The sequence below is a fragment of the Balaenoptera ricei genome, chromosome 20 (assembly GCF_028023285.1).
Source record: "Balaenoptera ricei isolate mBalRic1 chromosome 20, mBalRic1.hap2, whole genome shotgun sequence".
In the NCBI taxonomy this organism is placed as follows: domain Eukaryota; kingdom Metazoa; phylum Chordata; class Mammalia; order Artiodactyla; family Balaenopteridae; genus Balaenoptera; species Balaenoptera ricei.
In genome coordinates this window covers 5,942,306-5,960,591 of record NC_082658.1, presented here as the reverse complement: position 1 = coordinate 5,960,591, position 18,286 = coordinate 5,942,306, and the positions used below count along the sequence as shown (strand labels likewise).

Sequence of the window (18,286 nt, the reverse complement as noted above, 5' to 3'; positions counted from 1 at the left end):
TTTCATTAGAAACTGCTGGGAGTTTGGTAGAGTTGGGGCCAGAGGGGAGCTTTGTACTCCCTGGGGGCGGGGTCTCTATGAGCCCGATGCCCGGCTGTCCCCTGGACGCTGCAGGTGCTGCAGACCCCTGCGCGTGTGAGCGGGGCCTGTGCCCCCTGCACTGTGGCCGGGGGGACCCAGCGCTCGAAAAGTTCCAGCCACCCCTGTCCACCGGTGAGGGGGTGAGTTGAGGCAGAAAGGAGGGGTGCGTAGACCCGCATCTTGGACCCAGCATCCCTTTATCCCCCATGTTCTGTCATCAGAGGCAGGGGCTCCTCCCCGTTCCGTCCACTGCGGTACAGCCCTCCACCCACCCTGCAGTCTCCCAGGGGTGGGGGGCACCCAGCGTGCCCAAGCGCCGCACCCCGCCACCGGCTTCCAAGGGCCTTTGCCTTCTTTACTACATGAATGTCTACACGCTGTATGGGGAAGAGTCCAGGGTCCCCCCTGCCTTCCCAGGACCCTGAGGACGGTCTTACCTGTCCTGGGCCTCACCTGGCACCTCACCAGCTCCCGCTCTGCTCCTGGGCAACCCCCAGGACCCCCTCCTCCAGCGGGAGCATGGCGGCTCCCTTCCATCCCCAAAGCCCCGTTAGCAGAAGCCGGTTGTGTGCGGAAAAGACTCTGACTGAAGGTGTGGGAGGGGACTTACAAGCCAGCACGGAAACCGCTTAAAATAGAACAGAAATCTTGGGTCCTGAATTGCCCTGCCAGCCCCCCACCCCAGGGTTTCCTGCCGACCTGCGCTTCTCAGGCCCCATCTACTCCCCGTGCCGGGCGGTGGGCCCTTCCCCTCTCTCTCCTCTCTGTGTCTCTCCCTCTCTGTCTGTTTCTCTGTCTCCCCGCCCTGTGTCTGTGTCTCTCTCTCTGTCTCCCCACCCTGTGTCTCTGTCTCCGTCTCCGTCTCTGTCTCTCTCTCTCTCTCTCTGTCTCCCTCCCTCCATCCCTTTCTCTCTTTCTCTGTCCCCTCCGCCACCCCCATGAGTTCAGGATCCTTAGCACTGCTGACAAGGGAAGATTCCGCACTCCGGGGACCATCACACACAACAGTTTAGCTCCGGTCCTGGGCCCTCAGACCGGACCCCCTTCCAAAACCAAAGGTCCCGCTAAAGAGTTACCCAGAGCAGCCGAGCCCCCTCCCCTGGGCCTCCGCTGTTACTAGGTTGTTACTCTTAACAATAGCACCCCATCCTCTTTAACAGGCCCTAGACTAACTTCTCAGAAACACCCCTCTCCCCTCTGTCATCCACAGCCTGTGTGTGTGTGTGAGGGGGAGAGTGTAGACGGTCAAAACAACCCTTCTTCAAGGAGAGACCCCAAGCTATCAGGTATGTGTCCAGTTGAGGTTTGTCTTCTCTTTGTGTGGACTGTCCAGGCTACTAGGTACTTATTAGCTGTGTGACCTGAGGCAAGTTACTTGATCACTCTGAGTCCCAGTGTTCTCATCTATAAACTGAGGTTTCTGTTAGCATGAGTCTCCTACAGTATTGTGAGATTAACTGAGTTGATGCATGTTAAAGCCCTCAGAACAGGAGCATTTCTTACACTACTAATAATTATGTTAATTATGTAATGGTACGTTATTATTATTATTACCTGGTACATGTACTTTCCCCTTTAAATCACCCTGGACAGAGTTTTGTCTTCTTTCCCGAAGAATCTCTGCAAAAGCAAATCCACAGGATGGGGTGCACGTCCAGCCTGACAGCACCTTGGTGGCCTGTTCGTGGGGCAGCTGTCCCCCTGATGCAGGCAGAGGCGCGTCTGAAGACACACATACGGGCACAAACACGTCCTGGAGCTGGTGCCTCGCCATTGCCTGAAAGCCCGTGGGAAGAGGGGAGGAGGCCTGGGTCCCCTGAACTCAGCTGCCCAGCCGTCGCGGGGACACCTACGGCAGTGCTTGTGGGCGGTTCCCGCTGCCCCCCGTCCCCGAGCACAGGTCACTGAGGAGGCCCGGTGGGCGGGTGGCAGAGGGTTCACGCCTCAGCCACAGAGCCCAGGGAGGGGGCCTGGCTGCAGAAGCTCTGTTCCCCCCAAACCTCAGTGCGCCCCTCCCCCCTGCAGGGCCTTTGCAGAGAAAAGCCCTAGGACAAGCCAGGGGGCCACTGTTTCAGAAATCTGTGTCCTGAGGGCCACCTAGACCCTAGGAGGGTACCTGCCTGGCAGTGGCTGTCGCTCTCCCGGGTGCATCTAAATGAGGAAACACAGAGCGTCTGCAGCCTGTGGCCTCCACGTGAGGGCAGGAGTGGGGGGGGCCTGGAACTGGGCTGGGTGCACCTGGGTGACCTCGGATGGGCGTGGCCAGGGACGTGTGTTCACCTGGGCATGTTGCCCTTGTGCACAGTTGTGAATCTGTTTGCAGGAGTGAATGAGTGTTCATGTGGGTTGGTGTGTGCACACATGTGTGTGCAGGAGTGCACATACGTGGCTTGTAGGAGTGTACATGTGCGCATGTGCATACCCAAGTGTGTGCCTTACATGAGTGTGTGTGCACGCGAGTGAGTGTGCACAAGTGAGTGTGTACGTGTGCATGAGTATACATGAGTACATTGGTGTGACGAGTACACGTGTGTATGTGTGAGTTTGTGGTATGGGTTGCACATATATGTGTGCAACATGTGTGCACACATACATATGCATATATGTATGTGCATATATGTGTGCGTGAATGTGTGCACAGGGGTGGGAGTACACACATGTGCCCACATGCACCCTTCCCCCTCAGCTCCCCCCCCCCACCCTGAGCATCACACGTGCATCTCTGGCGTCTGACTTATTAACGAGGACAACACAAGGAGAGTGTGTCTGTTATTTCCGGTGTCCGCATCAGCTCCTGACAGCTTTGTGGAATTGAAATATCTTATTTAATGTGAGTAAGAATCGTTTTAAATATCAACTGTGACACTCAAGGACTCGAAACAAAAAGGGCATTGTGTGTTTCCTCGTACGTTGAAGACGCCACGTTTTTTTAGGCAGTTATGTTCTCCCCTGTGCGTCTTGTGGCTCTAAAATTCCAGTTATCTGTCCCGGCTCCTCCCGGCATTGTTGTCATGCGCCCCCCACTCTGAGCCCAGCCCTTCTTCTCGGAGGAGGGGACTGTGCCACCGGGGTCCCGCAGGTTAAATCAGGGCACCTGTGATGAGCAAAGCAGACAGTGTGGATTCTTGTATGTCTCCCTTTCTTTCTACCCTGGCCCCCGAGGCTCTCTCTCCACCGCCTGCTCCCTCTGACTGGGAGAAAGCCAAGCTTCTTCCATCCCCACCTTATGAATTTACATTTGCTTGCATTCGCCTAAGAATTCTGAAAAGATACTCAAGAAACTAACAGTGGTTTCCTCCGTGTGTGTGTGTGTGTGTGTGTGTGTGTGTGTGTGTGTTGGGAACTGGGAATGACCAGGCAGCTGTGGGACAGGGATGGAAGAGATGTGTACTGTGTACTTTTTCTTTTATTCTTTGAATTTTGAGTCCCAGGAATGGATTTCCTATAATAAATCAGTAAATCAGCGGTCCTTTGCGGGGGATCTAGAGGCAGGTGAATCCAGGTGTTCCCATCTCCTGGGGCCACACCCCTGCGCCTGTTCCTCATTGGATGGAGAACGAGATGGCAGGTCAGCCAGGACGAGGGTACAAACAGGTGACGGAGAGGTTGGGAGATCAGGCTGGTGAAGAGAGTTTCCCTGGGACCAAGAGGCCAAGGGGGCAGCCCAGGAAGAAGGATGAGGAAACCAATGGGTGTGACAGATCCTTCGTGGGTGGCTGGGACATGTCCACGGGGAAGCCGAAGAATTTGCCAGGGAATCTGTTCTCCCCTGATGCTTGGTATGGAGCCCTTGCTGAATCCTCACGCAGGGGGGGGGGAGCAAGGTCCTACTCACCCTCCTCATCCTCCTCTCTGATCCTCCCAACCTCACCCCACTACCTTCCACTCCCCGCCAGTGACTCATATATTTGCTCCCTCGTGTGACAAGCATTTGTGCAGCCCCTGCCGTGTGCCAGGCACTTAAGTCCAGGACTTACAACCCAGACATCCATTATAGAAACAACCTAAGTGTCCATCAATAGATGAATGCATAAAGAAGATGTGGTATATATATATATATATATATATATATATATATATATATACATATACACACAATGGAATACTACTCAGCCATAAAAAAGAGCGAAATTTTGCCATTTGCAGCAACATGGATGGACTTGGAGGGCATTATGCTAAGTAAAGTCAGAGAAAGACAAATACGGTATGACATCACTTATATATGGAATCTAAAAAATAGTGAATATAACAAAACTAGTGAATATAGACTAGTGAGTATAACAAAAAAGAAACAGACTCACAGCTATAGAAAACAGTTGCCTGTGGGAGAGGGAAGGGGGAGAGGGTCAGTATAGGGGTAGAGAAGCAAGAGGTACAAACTATTAGGTGAGAAATAAGCTACAAGGATATATTGTACAGCACGGGGGATATAGCCAATATTTTATAATACCTGTAAATGGAATATAACCTTTAAAAATTGTGAATCACTATATTGTACACCTGTAATTTATATAATATTGTATATCCACTATACTTCAATTTTAAAAAAAGGTGGCCATTATTGTCCCCATTTTATAGATGAGAAAACCGAGGCTTGCAAGGTTCTATAACTTGACCAGGCCACACTCCTAAGAAAGTGCAGAAGCAAAAATCAAGCTTAATTTTCCCTACATCAGAAGCCTCAGCACACTCTCCAGTACCAGGCTCTGTCTTGGGCAATCACAAGTGCACCCTCCTGCACAGGGCATTTCAGCCATCCCCCTGCCTCTGGAAGGGACCTGGACAGGGCTGGGCTCATCCAGTTTCCTGCCAGGCCAGCAGCCACAGGTGGGTGGGACAGATAGAGCTGTAGGCTAAGTGCGTCCTGAGGGCCCAGGAAGGAGCACTGTGGGGGGATAATGAGCTGTCACCATTATCTCGGATGCTTGCATTCTCACAGTGCAGCGCTGGATTTGCAAACCGAGATGCTGGCCAGCTGCCTCTTCCACCCGCCTGCGAGGCAATCTGGGTGGAGCGAAGTGGGCTTCTCTGGTAGGAAAGGCAGTGGGCAGAACTGTTACTTTAAATAACAGTTGCCTACAAGCCAAAAATAGTGCTCCCAGGCAGGGAGGGGAACACCAGAGACAGCCCGGGGCGGGGGGCTGCACCCTGCCCTCTGCCCGGCCAAGGATGCTCAGACAAGGATGCCCACCTCCCCACCGTGGGGGCCGAGGGGAGGCCCAGAGCCAGGCCTCCTCTACTGACCTCGGGGTGGGGCAGACCTGCACCCAGCTGGCCTTCCTCAGGGCCCCAGGTGGGGCCTGGGGCTTCCTGGCTGAAGCAAATGAACTAGAGCTTTCTGCAGAAATCAACTTTTATTAAAGTTTAAATTTCACCACATATCACTGACATCAGCAAACAAACCCAGATCCAACGAGTCCCTGGTGTCTTTTTTATAATATATCCTGACATTATATGCTCAAAGTGCATTTTTTAATTTTATTTTTAAGATAAAAGCAACATATGCATACAATAAAGAGCATTCTGATGGCGTAGAAAGACAAAATGGAAAAGTAGACGTTTCCCTCCTTCTGCGTTCCTAATACCTCTCCCAAAAGGCAGATCACATGTTTTGGCGTATCCATCCCGAAAAAATTTTATGTCCATCCTAGAGTGTATATATGATTATGCATGTGCAGATATATACAAATATGTACTATTCCAGCTTACCCGCATGGCATCATAACACTTACACTGTTCTTTGACTTTTTTTTTTTTTTTTTTTGGCTCACAAACTCAAAATTCTTTTTATTGGGTCAATTTGCATGATCCTAAACATTAGACTAAGGGCTCGGTAGCCTGTGTCAATAAACAACAACTTATCAAGTGATAAGAATACATTAGCTCTCATGTCCCTAACACTCAGCTGTGATACTATTTAGCTTATTTCTCGTGTTTTTAATTTCCATGAACATCCACCGTCTCCAGCTTCGACTTCCTTTCCGTGCTTTGTGCATCTTGGAGACTGTTCTATCTCATCCCATACAGTTGTTCTTCGTTCATTCTGTGGCTACAGCATCATTAGTCGATTCAATTCCATTTTTGATGGATGTTTAGGCTGCTTCTGGTTTTTGTTTATTTGTCTCTGCCATTACAAGCAAAGCCACAGTGAACATCCTCGTACCTGTTTTTTGTCACGTTTTTGCAAGTACATCTGAAAGACCAGCTCCCTGGAGTACAGCCTCTGGGTCAAAAGACTGGAATATTCTTACTTTGATCGATTCTGCCCCAAAGGCTGGACCAATTTACACTTTCATCAGCCGATGTGAGGTCAGCCTCCCTTCCCTCTCACTCTTGCCATGGGTGTAATCATACAAGAAAATTTTTGGCAATCTGATATGTGAATATTGTCTTGTTTTTGATTGGACTTTCTTTCACTGTGACAGAGGCCGAGCATCTTTTTGTGTTTGGCCATTTCTGTTCATTTTCTTCTCCCTGGTGCTTTTTAATAATATCTGATTCCATTTTCAAAGATAGAGAGCTTTTCCAGCCAATCTCTCCTTCCATCTTCCTCTTGGGTCACCCCATCACTTTTAAGACCCAAACAGTTTACCCAAAGCTGTCCCTCCCCCTCCCCCAGGGAATGATGGGGCAGAGGCACGAGAGCCTGTGATGGGCTTGAGGACGGAATAGAGGGAGAATAGGAAATTTGCCAGAGCCTGAGTACTCGCTATCTCCCCATCATCATGCTGTGCATAGTAACGAAGGACAGATAAGAGCTGCAGCCGGTGGCAGAGATAAGAGACTTGGACAGCCAGAAGGTTCTGGATATTAATGCAGAGCCAGAGCAGGCTTGGCACACAGCCACCTGTGAGTCTGCGCCTCTTGCAGTCCCAGGATGGAAGGTGGGGCCCTTTGGGGTAGGATGTACGTGTTGAGCAGGTTAGCAGCTGGGCTTGGAGTCAGAAAGGTTCTTTGGAACCCTGGCCCTGCCTCTTACTGCCTGTGAGACCACAGGTCAATGATGTGATATTTCTGAACCTCAATTTCCTCACCTCTAAAACGGGGAGGGGGAGCTAATGAAAGTATTGCCTCCGTAGCGTTAGCAGGGAGATTAGGTGAAAGACTCTCAAATTCAGACCCATGACATTTGGCACCTGTCCACATCAAATGAGAAAAGTGAAGCTAGTGTCATGGGCGTGGCATAAAATTTCAGTTTAAAATGTGTTAAAATTGCTTTGATGCTGAGATTACATTTCTTTTTTTGTGTTCTCAAAAATGTCCTTTTTAGATAAAATACTGACCATTTCTATTTCTTTTTCTCTCATGCCTGTATCTTTTTTTTTTTTTTTTTTTTTTTTTAGTTTTTTTGGTTGCTTGATTGTTTCCCTGTTTGCTTTTTGCTTTTTGGTTGGTTGGTTTTAATGGTCTTACTTGGCCATAAGTAAGACAATCTTATGTCTGGCCCCATTTTTTTAAGTGTTACTGGTCCATGATATCCAGTAGTCTGGGAACTGCTGTGTGAAATAAAGAAATGAGTGAAGGGAATTCCCTGGTGGTGCAGTGGTTAAGACTCAGCGCTTTCACTGCCAGGGGCCCAGGTTCGATCCCTGGTCAGAGAACTGAGATCCCACAAGCCACGCGGTGCAGCCAAAAAAAAAAAGAAAAGAAATGAAATGAATGAATGCGGCACAGCCAAAAAAAAAAAGAAAAGAAATGAAATGAATGAAAAATACTGAATACAGCATCTGAGGCATAGGTGGTGCTCCGAAAGTGGTAGTTGTTTCCTCATTGTGAGATGCTGATGGACACTGGCTAGAACTCATGTAAAAGAAAACTTGGCAAATCCTACAAATAAGGTTGCTCTGTCCCAGGGTTGGCATAGCCTGGGAGCAGGTGGCAATAAGCTTGTTCACCAAGTCAGCTGGCAAAACCTAGGACACCCAAGGGCAGGGGAGGTCTCCTAGGCACAAGCCCCTGGACCCTCAGAGGTCCCTGCTGGGCCATTCACTGCCCAAGGGTCAGAAAGGTGATCACGAGATGGGTGCTAGGGGAACTAGCCCCCCCCATACCAGAGAGCACCTATCATCTGCCATGTCTCGCTGCCAGAAGCTCCTTGCACTGACCTGCCTGGCCTCCTCCTTTCCTCCCAGCCAGGTTAGCGCCCCGCACACCTGCTCTCCCCCCGCCCTCCCCCCAACACCAGACTCTGCAGCACTCAGGCCGGTGATGTGCTCCCAAAGCAGGATACCCTAGAGCCTCCTTGGGTTCATGCATTCTGGCCCCAGGGCCCACACGTACAGAAAGCCAACCTGCCCTGCCCAGATGACTTTGCCTTTTCCCTTCGCAGAGCTTCAGTGGAGCTGTCTGCAACTCTTAAGGATGGAATGATGCAAAGCATTTGGGAAAACGTAAATTTCCCTGCCTCCATTTATTTATTTATTTACTTATTTACTTATTTTAACATCTTTATTGGAGTATAATTGCTTTACAATGGTGTATTAGTTTCTGCTTTATAACAAACCTACATCCATTTAAGTTAACATTTATGGCGTATCCCTGGTCCAGGCTAAAGAAAACGCCCCCACCTTTCTCAGTCATGCAGGTCACAGGCAGGGGAGGACAGTAGCCTCCAACAGACCCAAAGCAGTCCTGGGAGGCCTGGTCACGGCCAGGGTCAAGGGCTCAGGCACAGCATCTCCCGTCCTTGGGAAAGTGCAGGCTCCTTCCTGGGCAGCTGAGCAAAAGCCTTTGGGAGGGACCCTCTTATTAATAAGGACCCTTCTGTGACCCCCATGGTAGAGCCAAGGGCTCCCTGGCGCCTTTCATTATGGAAGAGGGTGATGTGGCGACCTCTGCCCTCTGACCCCAGTTTGACCTCTGCGTCCCCGCAGCTGCCTGACTTGCTCACTGGCTGTCTCATCTGCCCCCAGGTACATGATCACCAGCCTGGACCGCACGCACGCCGGCTTCTACCGCTGCATCGTGCGTAACCGGATGGGCGCTCTGCTGCAGCGGCAAACCGAGGTCCAGGTGGCCTGTGAGTACAGCGGAGACTTGGGGCGGGTGGCGGGAGGGCGTGAGGCGGGAGAGGATCTGCAGAGTCGTCACCCATCGGCCACACGCTGGGCAGAGCCAAATCCCAGCTGAGGCTTTCCACGCTCACTGGGTGCTAACGGTGACCCTTCCCGCCTTCTGGGAACCAAGGCCCGGAGAGGTGGCAAGAGGTCTCAAGGCCACGCCGCTGACACGTGACACACATCTGCTGGCTCTCTGAGTTCAGCACTCTCTAGATGGGACCAGCTGCTTCTGCTTTGAAAAGGAGGCCCTGTCACCTGCTTCAAGGGACTCCTCTGGGTTTGGCCTCAAACTCGGGGGATCTTTGTAATGGCAGACGTCCTGGGGTCTTCTTGGCAGATTCCCCAGGGTCCCCCCCCATGTCCTTAACTTTTCCATCCTCCAGCTTGCTCAGCCCTGGAGCAGTAATATCTTGGGGGTCTCCACAGTCTCAGGAGGCGTTGGGAGATGGCTGGTGAGGGTACCATAGCTCTAAGAGGGAGAGGGGACCTGATGAGTCAGGGTTCCTGAAAGGGCCAGGCAAGAAGAGGGTAAGGTAATAGACCCTCGCTGAGCCTTTGGGGTAACAGACTTCCCCCACTGCCACCAAGCCCCAAAGGGCTCCCTCAGATGGAGGACAAGAGGGAAGCCTCAGAAGAACCCAAGGGCATCTCAGGGACCAGCACACCAATCAACCCCCTCCCCCTGTGACTCAGTATCCCCTTCCCAGACCTGCCCAGACCTGCCCCCCATTCTAAGATAGCTGCCGTGTGCTAGAAATGAGCCTCATTATGGGCTGTTTCATTCTGGGATTTTTCAGGAGGAGAGGTCCAAGGTTGCACTGTGGGCCACGGGAGTGTGGAACGCCTTAATGAGCCCTGAAACTTTTTTTTAAAAAAAGGACACCCTCTCATCTGGGGCCCACTGGTGCTTGACTCAGATTTAGCGCAGGAGAGAGTTTGCTACTTGGAGAGAAGTGGGGGAGAGAAATCGAGAAGAAAACCTCAAGTGAGGGCAAAGAGTGTTTATAATAATTATGGAAAACAACCGTAATCAGAAGTGGAGGACTGATTGTCTCATAAATCAGCACTAAAGGCAACTCAGCTTACTCAGAGGAGTGGAAAAGCCCCGAATTAAAATGATGGATCAGGGCCACTGGCAGCCAGCTGGAGGGCTCCCACAGAGCTTCGTTTAGCCGGTGCCCAGAGTCCAGCAGTGCAGGGGTAGCCGTGGGTCAGCCCGCAGAGAGACTGCTCATGTGTGTGTCTGTGTGCACTCCAGGGTGGGTGTGGGCTCAGGCATGTGTTGGTGCAAATGTGTGTGTCTGGATTGGTCGGCGTCTTTGTTCACCTTTGTGCACGTGAGAACGTGTGTGTGTGTGTGCAGTTGAAAATACCTTTCAGGACACCAAGCAGTCCAGGCTGTCGGGGGAAGCAGGCGAGTGTCTGTTCCAAAGCCTTCGCTCATAGGAGACAATAAGAACTTTCTGGAGTTGAAAGCCCCAGAGATGACATGAGTCTCCCCTGGGCTGGCTCCGCCGATCAGAAAGAGAAAGGAAGAGAAGCAGTGTCTGTGTGGCTGGGATGTTTCTTTCCGTGGCTGTGGTAGGGATCCAGGACCCAGGACTCAGCCCCCCGACCCCTCTCCCACCGTAGGCATCTTCCTGTTCACATGAGGATGCTCCCTTGAAACCGGGCCTGCATGTGTATGGCTCCTGTCCCCAGACCCAAAGGTACCCTCCTGCCCCCCAAGCAGAAGGATGGGTTGTGACCAGGCCCGTGTGCAGAGCAAGCGAGCCCGTGCACGGATGGAGGGCAGAGGCCTTTGTTAAGGACTCAGGTGTCCCTGGTATTCCCTGCACGTGGCAGAGAAGGGCTCAGACCGACCTGGGGGTGAAAAGCAGATGGCAGAGACTCGAGCTAACCAACAACCTAACTGTCTGCCCAGCCACAGACCCTCAAGGTGGGGGTCCCCCCCACAACGTACACACACACACACTGTGGGCTCTCTGGGTCCTGAGGGTCCTGGACCACTCCAGGTGATGCTGGCCGGAATGACCCCAGGTAGCGGTGCCATGCAGGGGGCCTGGCCCAAACCCATGAGGGAGCCTGGGACTCTGCAGTGCTGAGATCCAGTCAGGGGGGAAGGGTTGGGAGGGAGGGTGCCTAACAGCGTTGGCAGGCTGTGGGGTGCCCATTACCATGACTGGCAGCACGGTTGATGAAGAGGTTAGGCTTTCGTGTTGGACGGACCACATTCGAATCCTAACTCTGCCCTCAGTCACTGTGTGACCCCAGGGAAGTGACTGACCCTCTCTGAGCCTCACCCAGCTCAGGTTCCTCATCTGTAATGTGCATCTAGTACTACCTCCCCCTAGGCTTTGCCCTTCCTTGAGCCGTTATCCACCAATGCACCTAGCCAATGCCTACAGATAATGCACTTTGATTCAGTGAGAGTAAGTGCTACAATGAATATTGTATATTATCATTTTAAAGAAGGAAAAAACAGGCCGCAGAATGGAATGGCTTCCAGCAAAAGTTGTCCTGGCCAAATGCAGAGCAGGGAGCTGCCACTGTCCCCTGGGCCATCGGCCAGCCCGGCCCCTTCCCCTCCACCACCTCTCACAGCGGGATCCCTGCCCGGCTGCTCAGAGCTACCTGTCACCCTGGGCTCCAGGCACCTTCTGGACACAGTTACCGCCATGGCTGTCACCATGTGGCCACCAGGCTCCATGGTGTTGCTGCTGCTGTGCTGTGCAGATGTGGTTCCAGGCCCCTGGCGGAGAGCACGGGGCACCTCGGAGGGGCCCCAGGGGCGGGGCGGGGAGACCCAGGTTCAGCCCTTCCTGACCACCGGCTGCAGCTCCCTGAGCTGGCGCCCGGGGGCCGGTGCCGAGACCCCAGCCTCATCTGCCCCAGGCCGCTTTGCAAGCCTGAAGCTCTGTCCTCCAGAGTGTCATCAAGCAGAGACCACACTGTGCGACCCTTTGGGCCCTAAAGCAAACGAGTTAGGGGAGCCTTAGGAACTCCTGTCTGACAGCTGAGAAAAGCACTCATCTTAACAGATGGAGCTTTCGCCCAGCCCTGGTGGCCACAGGGGGACAGAGAAGGGAAACTCGCTCCCCTTCCCCCATCCCCGCCTCATCCCAGCCTGCAGAGTGGACGCCCCCATCCCCATTTACAGATGAGAAAACTGAGGCTCGGTGTGGCTGAGGGGACGCGCCTAAGTCACAGTTAGGATGCGCCAGGGGCAGGAGCTGAAGCCACGACCTGAGTCCACACCTCCCCACGCTGCTGCTTGAGGGCGAGAGGAGAAAAATCGAAATGGGGTCCAGCTGGGGGGAGGGCAGTTGCTGCTGGGGCCAGGGGTCAAAGAGAATCAGAGGGACACCCCTGGACTGGAATAATTCGTGTCCAAACAGCCCTGTGAATAGATGCGGCCCCCACCTAGGCTGAAGGCCATCTCACGCCACCAGGTGGCCTTGACCCGTCATCCCTTTTCTTTGCTATCAGCAGGGAAGCAGATGAAGAATCCTTACAGCTGGCTTCCGGGTTCTGTGTGTGCCAGGGCATGACCCTTGGGAGGACGCGAGTGAGAAACCGTGGATTCTAGCCCCAGTCTAGCCGGTGACTGGCTTAGGGCTCTGGACCCCTGGGGAGTAGGGGGGCCGGGGTGCAGATAGAGAAGGAAGCACGGCTTCTGTTTCCCTGAAAAGATGAACACAAGCCCAGGAGCCTTCAGAACAATCACAATCACAGGTCCAAGCTGGACACCCGCGTCCCTAAGGAGAGGCCAGGGAGACACAGTGGAGCCTCCAAAACACTCTGCCCGCCAGGGAAATTGTGCAAATGTCTTTCCTCCGTGGGTCCCTAGGACAGGCCTCGGAGGTAGGAAGGCATGTCTAGGGAGCCACATCTTGAGATGGGGAAACTGAGGCTCAGAAAGGTCAGAGGAGGGACTTCCCTGGCGGTCCAGTGGTTAAGGCTCCGCGCTTCCACTGCAGGGGGCGCAGGTTCTATCCCTGGTACGGGAACTAAGATCCCACGTGCCGCGTGGTACTGCCAAAAAAAAAAAGATAGGGGCTGTTAAAAGAAAGGTCAGAGGACAACCCAAGTTCCCACAGCCAGTATTTCTACCGTCTCCTTTCTCCTGCCTTGCCACCAGCAGCCGTAGAGTGGAGCCGTGAACCCAGCCATGGACCCAGCCATGAACCCTGAGTTCAAATCCCCCTCACCTCTCCCTAGCTGTGTGACCTTGGGCAAATTACTTAACTTCTGTGTGCCTTTGCCTCCTCATGTGTAAAAAGGAATGTTAATATTAGTACCTACCTGGCCGGGTGGGCACAATAAGTAATCAATCAGTGCACACAAACCATCATAAATGGCGCCCAGCCCAGGGGACACTCGGGGTGGCAGAGTGTACACGTCTTCTCTCTGCCAGGCCAACCAGGGAAGGGGTCCTGGAATGAACATTCACAACCTTTCTCATTCTGTCTGCCTTCGGAGGTACCGTCCTAGCCGCCACCTCTGCTCTCCAGGGCTGGGGCTAGGGTGTGGCAAGGAGGGTGCAAATTTTAAGGAGGCACTCCCTCTCAGGGACTCACCGTGCACTTGCGGGACCCTGACAGTGGGTACCTCCTTAAATCTTTCCCCTTCCTCACCCATCCCCATCCTGGGCCTCTCCCAGGTGTGTGCCCTACAGACCTCCTGCATCTGTCTGTCCCTCCGTCTGTTTCTTTTACACAGACACACAGATGCTCACTGTTCTGAAGATGGATGGGGTACGGCTGCTTCTCCAAACCCCTCATCTTACCTCCTTGGCTGTTTCTGCTTCCCGGGGTGGGAGGGTTTTGTCCTGGGGTTTCAAGCAGCCAGTTCCACAGGGACTGGATCAGGCCAGGCCAGGCAGGCCCCACCCCTGGCTCTCATCCCCCCTTCCCAAAGAGGGGCTGTGAATTGGGTTCTAATGGGAAATTAATAAGGCAGCTGTGCTAACCACTAATGATAATAGCAAAGTCATTACAAAAAGATTCTTTACGTGTTTTTTTATTTTAATAAATTTATTTATTTATTTATTTTTGGCTGCGTTGGGTCTTCGTCGCTGCACGGGCTTTCTCTGGTTGCGGCGAGCGGGGGCTACTCTTCGTTGCGGTGCGCGGGCTTCTCATTGCGGTGGCTTCTCTTGTTGCGGAGCACCGGCTCTAGGCGCGCGGGCTTCAGTAGTTGTGGCTCGTGGGCTCTAGAGTGCAGGCTCAGTAGTTGTGGCGCAGCACAGGCTTAGCTGCTCTGCAGCATGTGGGATCTTCCCGGACCAGGGCTCGAACCCGTGTCCCCTGCCTTGGCAGGTGGATTCTTAACCACTGCGCCACCAGGGAAGTCCCCTCTTCACATGTTTTTAATGACAGCAATTAAGGGGAAGTCAGTAAAATATCCACCCACCTCCCCAGCTCCCTTCCTGACCCCACCTCGAGTCTCTGTTTTTATGAAGTCGCCATAAGTTTCTGGCATGTGGCAAGTGGTCTGAATGGCTGAGAGGGTTGGGCGAGCCTTCTGGAGTTGGCATCGAGATCCTGTGGGCACCTTTTTGTCCTCCTCACCTGAGCACCATCCCTGACCCCATCCCAGCCCTCCCCAGGTGGGCGGACGGCTCAGACTTGGAACCCCCAGCCCCAGCAATAAGCCCGCCCACACATCAGAGGGCCAAGAGCCCCTGCTCCACTGGGGAGACTGGCCGGCCCCCCAGCTTGGCAGCCATCGGTACAAGATGAGAGCTGAGGGCATCAGACCCCTTGTCGCATGGGCTGGAGTTGATGTCCAGAGTGCCACCAATGGGCCCATTTTTCTTAATCCTCAACCTGAGTGTGTGTATTGAATGGAGAATGGAGATGTGGAAGGAGATGCGGAAGAGGAGGTGAGGCCTTGGGGACAGATGGTGACATTCTAAGATGCGATTGGACGTCCCAGTGTTACTCAGGATGCAGTGGAAGTCACGGATGGTTAGAGGCAGAGGCGTGATACAACTGATTGGAGGGAGAAACATCATCTTCATAAGAAGCAAACACAACCACAGTGAAGTACCACCCCATCGCAGAAACCAAAGAGTCTAGCAAGACAAGGTGTTAATAGAAAGTCCCACCACTGCTGGTGGGTGTGTGAATTAGCAAATTGGTGCGTATCAGGAAAACAGCTTGGCATTACCGCATAAGATTACCATTTGCACAACCTACAACCCAGCAGTTCCACCTTTAGGTGCGTCCTCTAGAGATCCTCTCAGCCGCATGTGCTAGAAGATCCACGTGAGACTGTTCTTAGCAGGACAGCAAAACACCGATAACAAAGCCAGCCTGCAGCAGCACTGTGCTATCTTGATACATGGACGTCCAAGCAGCCATGAAAATGACTAAACCAAGTACAAGGACGGAGATGGAGCTCCCAAAAAACATGTTGCACAAAAAAAAGCAAATCAAGTAGATGACATACAAAATAACCCAAAGCGCTTAGAAACAGGCTGAATTAACAATAAACCGTTTAAGAATGCATCTACGTGTGGTGAAACTTGAAAGAAAAGAAAAGGCCATGACATGATTGACACAGTATCCAAGACGGCAATTACCTCTGGCGAGGGAGGGGACACGATGGGAGGGATGCTGTGGGGGAGAGGGACGAGGTTTGTTCACGTGCTGTTCCTTAAACTGGGTGGTGGGTACGTGAGTGTGCGTTCTATTCTTCTTCTTTGAACTATTCATATACTTATATTCGCTCTTTTTTATGCGTGACACATTTCATGATAAAAAATGTTTTAAAAATAAATAAAAGCAATAAATATATTCTGAAGTGGAATGCATAATTTACAAGACCTTTTAAGATACAACAAAAACATCAGGAATAATCTTAGGTCATGTCCAGCTGTGCCCCAGGCCCACACTTCTTTGCTCTTGGGGGAATTTTTAGGAAAATTTGCATCAGCGCTGCAAGGAACAAAACAACGTGGTATATTAACAAGCATGTATCTTGGAGAGGAAGTATAGGAGATAAACCCTTATCTGTTCCCACCTCAGTGGGAGTGAGTTTTCCCAGGAGATCCTGGATCCCCAGCCCCATCAGTGCGCACTTCCCTCTAGCCTTTCTCCTGCCCTGGCTGGCTGAGCAGACTTCTTCTTCGCACCACCCTTGCAGCTGGTGTTCAGGACATACACGCCTGGGCGCTGGGCCCCCCTGAGCAGAGGCAAGGGGCTCCCTGACCTAGGAGGCCCATTTGGCAAAGTGGAGTAGAGAGAATTGGGAGGGTTCTGGGGGCCTAAGAGCCATAGGGAGGGGAGATTGTGGGATGGAAGCGTGAATGAGAGCATCAACTGCAACACTTGGACAAGGCCAGCTGTGCCCTTCCTTCTTCTATCCATCCTGCCATATATACATACATACATACAGTCATCCATCCCTCCATCCTGCCTTTCCTTCATCCCTCCATGCCTCCTTCTCTCCATCCATTCATCCATCCATCCATCCCTCCATCCATCCCTGCACTCATCCAATTACCCATCTATCCATCCATCTCTTCATTCATCCATCCACTGAACAAAAACACCACCCTGCCCTATTGGCATTTTTAAATTTCCTCAAACTAGCACTTCTCTCCTACCTCCTAGCCTTCACATACTCTCTTTCCTCTGGACTATCACCACGCCACACACACACACACACACACACACACACGGCTAACACCTACCCTTTATTTATGTCTCTGCTTAAAAAAGGCCTCACCCCCACCTCCCAGTCTAAAGTAGGTTCCCTTCATGTCGCCTCTCATTAAAAAAAAAACAACCCTGTTCCTTCTTCCTAACAGTTGTCACAATATGTCCCTGAATGTCGTTGGGTTGGTTTTCTTATGCCTGTTCCCCTAACCAGACCATAAGCTCCGCAAGGACAGGGACCGGGTCTTTCTTCAGCACCTTCTGCAAAGCCTGCCTGACCCATAGTAGGGACTCAATAAAGAGTCATTGCATGACGGCATTGGGTGAGTTTAGAGAGAACCTACTGTGTGCAGAGGATGGGGCCTGGTGTCTTATAAGGATTTGCTCATGAATATAATTGAATAGAACTGCCTCTTGAAGCTTTCAATGTAGTAGAAAGAGATAAAGAATGTGCATGAAGAATTTTAACGCAGAGAATGAGTCATGGAAGAGGCGAGGAGGAAATGCAAAGGGAGAGCCGGGTTTGAACGCTGGCCGGCCCAGCCCTAACTGCGCACGTTGGATAAGCCACTCTATCTCCATGAGCTTTAATTTCCTCACTGACGAAATGGAGCTAATAAAACCCGAGAGAGGAGGAAAAACACGATTACCATGAAATTGCTTTAAATTGTTCAAATATATCTTCAGAGCTCTGTGAAAAGTTTTTTAAATAGATAAAATTATTGTAAGAACTGAAATCAATGTGATTTATTGATGCAATTTTTTTATAGACAGAGCCAAGTAACAGAAATTAGTAAACAACTTAAAAACATGTATTTAGGAAAGTTGAGCTTTGCCGTGTCATTATGCAGATGAAATGAGACAATCTGTGTGAAGTCCACCTAGAAGGAAACCTGACATAGGATCAGTGACTATTTGGGTGGCATGGGAGAATCTTTGTTGAAGAGGCTGATGTTTAAACTGTGAAAAATGTATAGGATTCCAACATTTTAATACTATAAATATTAGACACAGTTTTTAGCGCTTGACTATACTCTTCCTGTTTCTACGGCTACATAACAAATTATCCCCAGACATCATGGTGCACCACAGTCTTTTATCATGCTCACAGATTCTGTGAGTCTGGACTGAGCACAGTGGGAACAGCTGGTCTCTGCTCTTTGATGACTGAGGTCTCAACTAGAAGACCCAAAGGCTGGGGGCTGAAATTATCTGAGGGCTCACATGTTCATTCACATGTCCAATGTTGATGCTGGCCGTCATCTGGGACCTCAGTTCCTCTGCACAAGAGCTGTTCCTGTGTCTGTGTGAGCTAGATTGAGCTTCCTTACAATATGGCAGCTGGATTCCAAGCAGGAGTGTCTGGAGAGCCAGGTGGAAGCCATATCCTTCTGATGACCTAGCCTTGAAAGTCGCATAGCATCACTTCCAGCATATTCTACCAGTATAGTCACAAAACCCCCAGACTCAAGGGGGAGG

The 18,286-nt window shown here is 51.6% G+C and overlaps 1 protein-coding gene across 1 annotated transcript in view; it reads left to right on the top strand.

Annotated features, from left to right (window-relative positions):
• Nucleotides 1-18,286, top strand: part of SDK2 (sidekick cell adhesion molecule 2) — a 263,285-nt gene that overhangs the window by 146,188 nt on the left and 98,811 nt on the right. Inside the window, exon 3 of the mRNA XM_059907902.1 lies at nt 8,994-9,100. Within this exon, the coding sequence (XP_059763885.1) occupies nt 8,994-9,100 (107 nt within the window). The remainder of the gene's footprint in view (nt 1-8,993; nt 9,101-18,286) is intronic.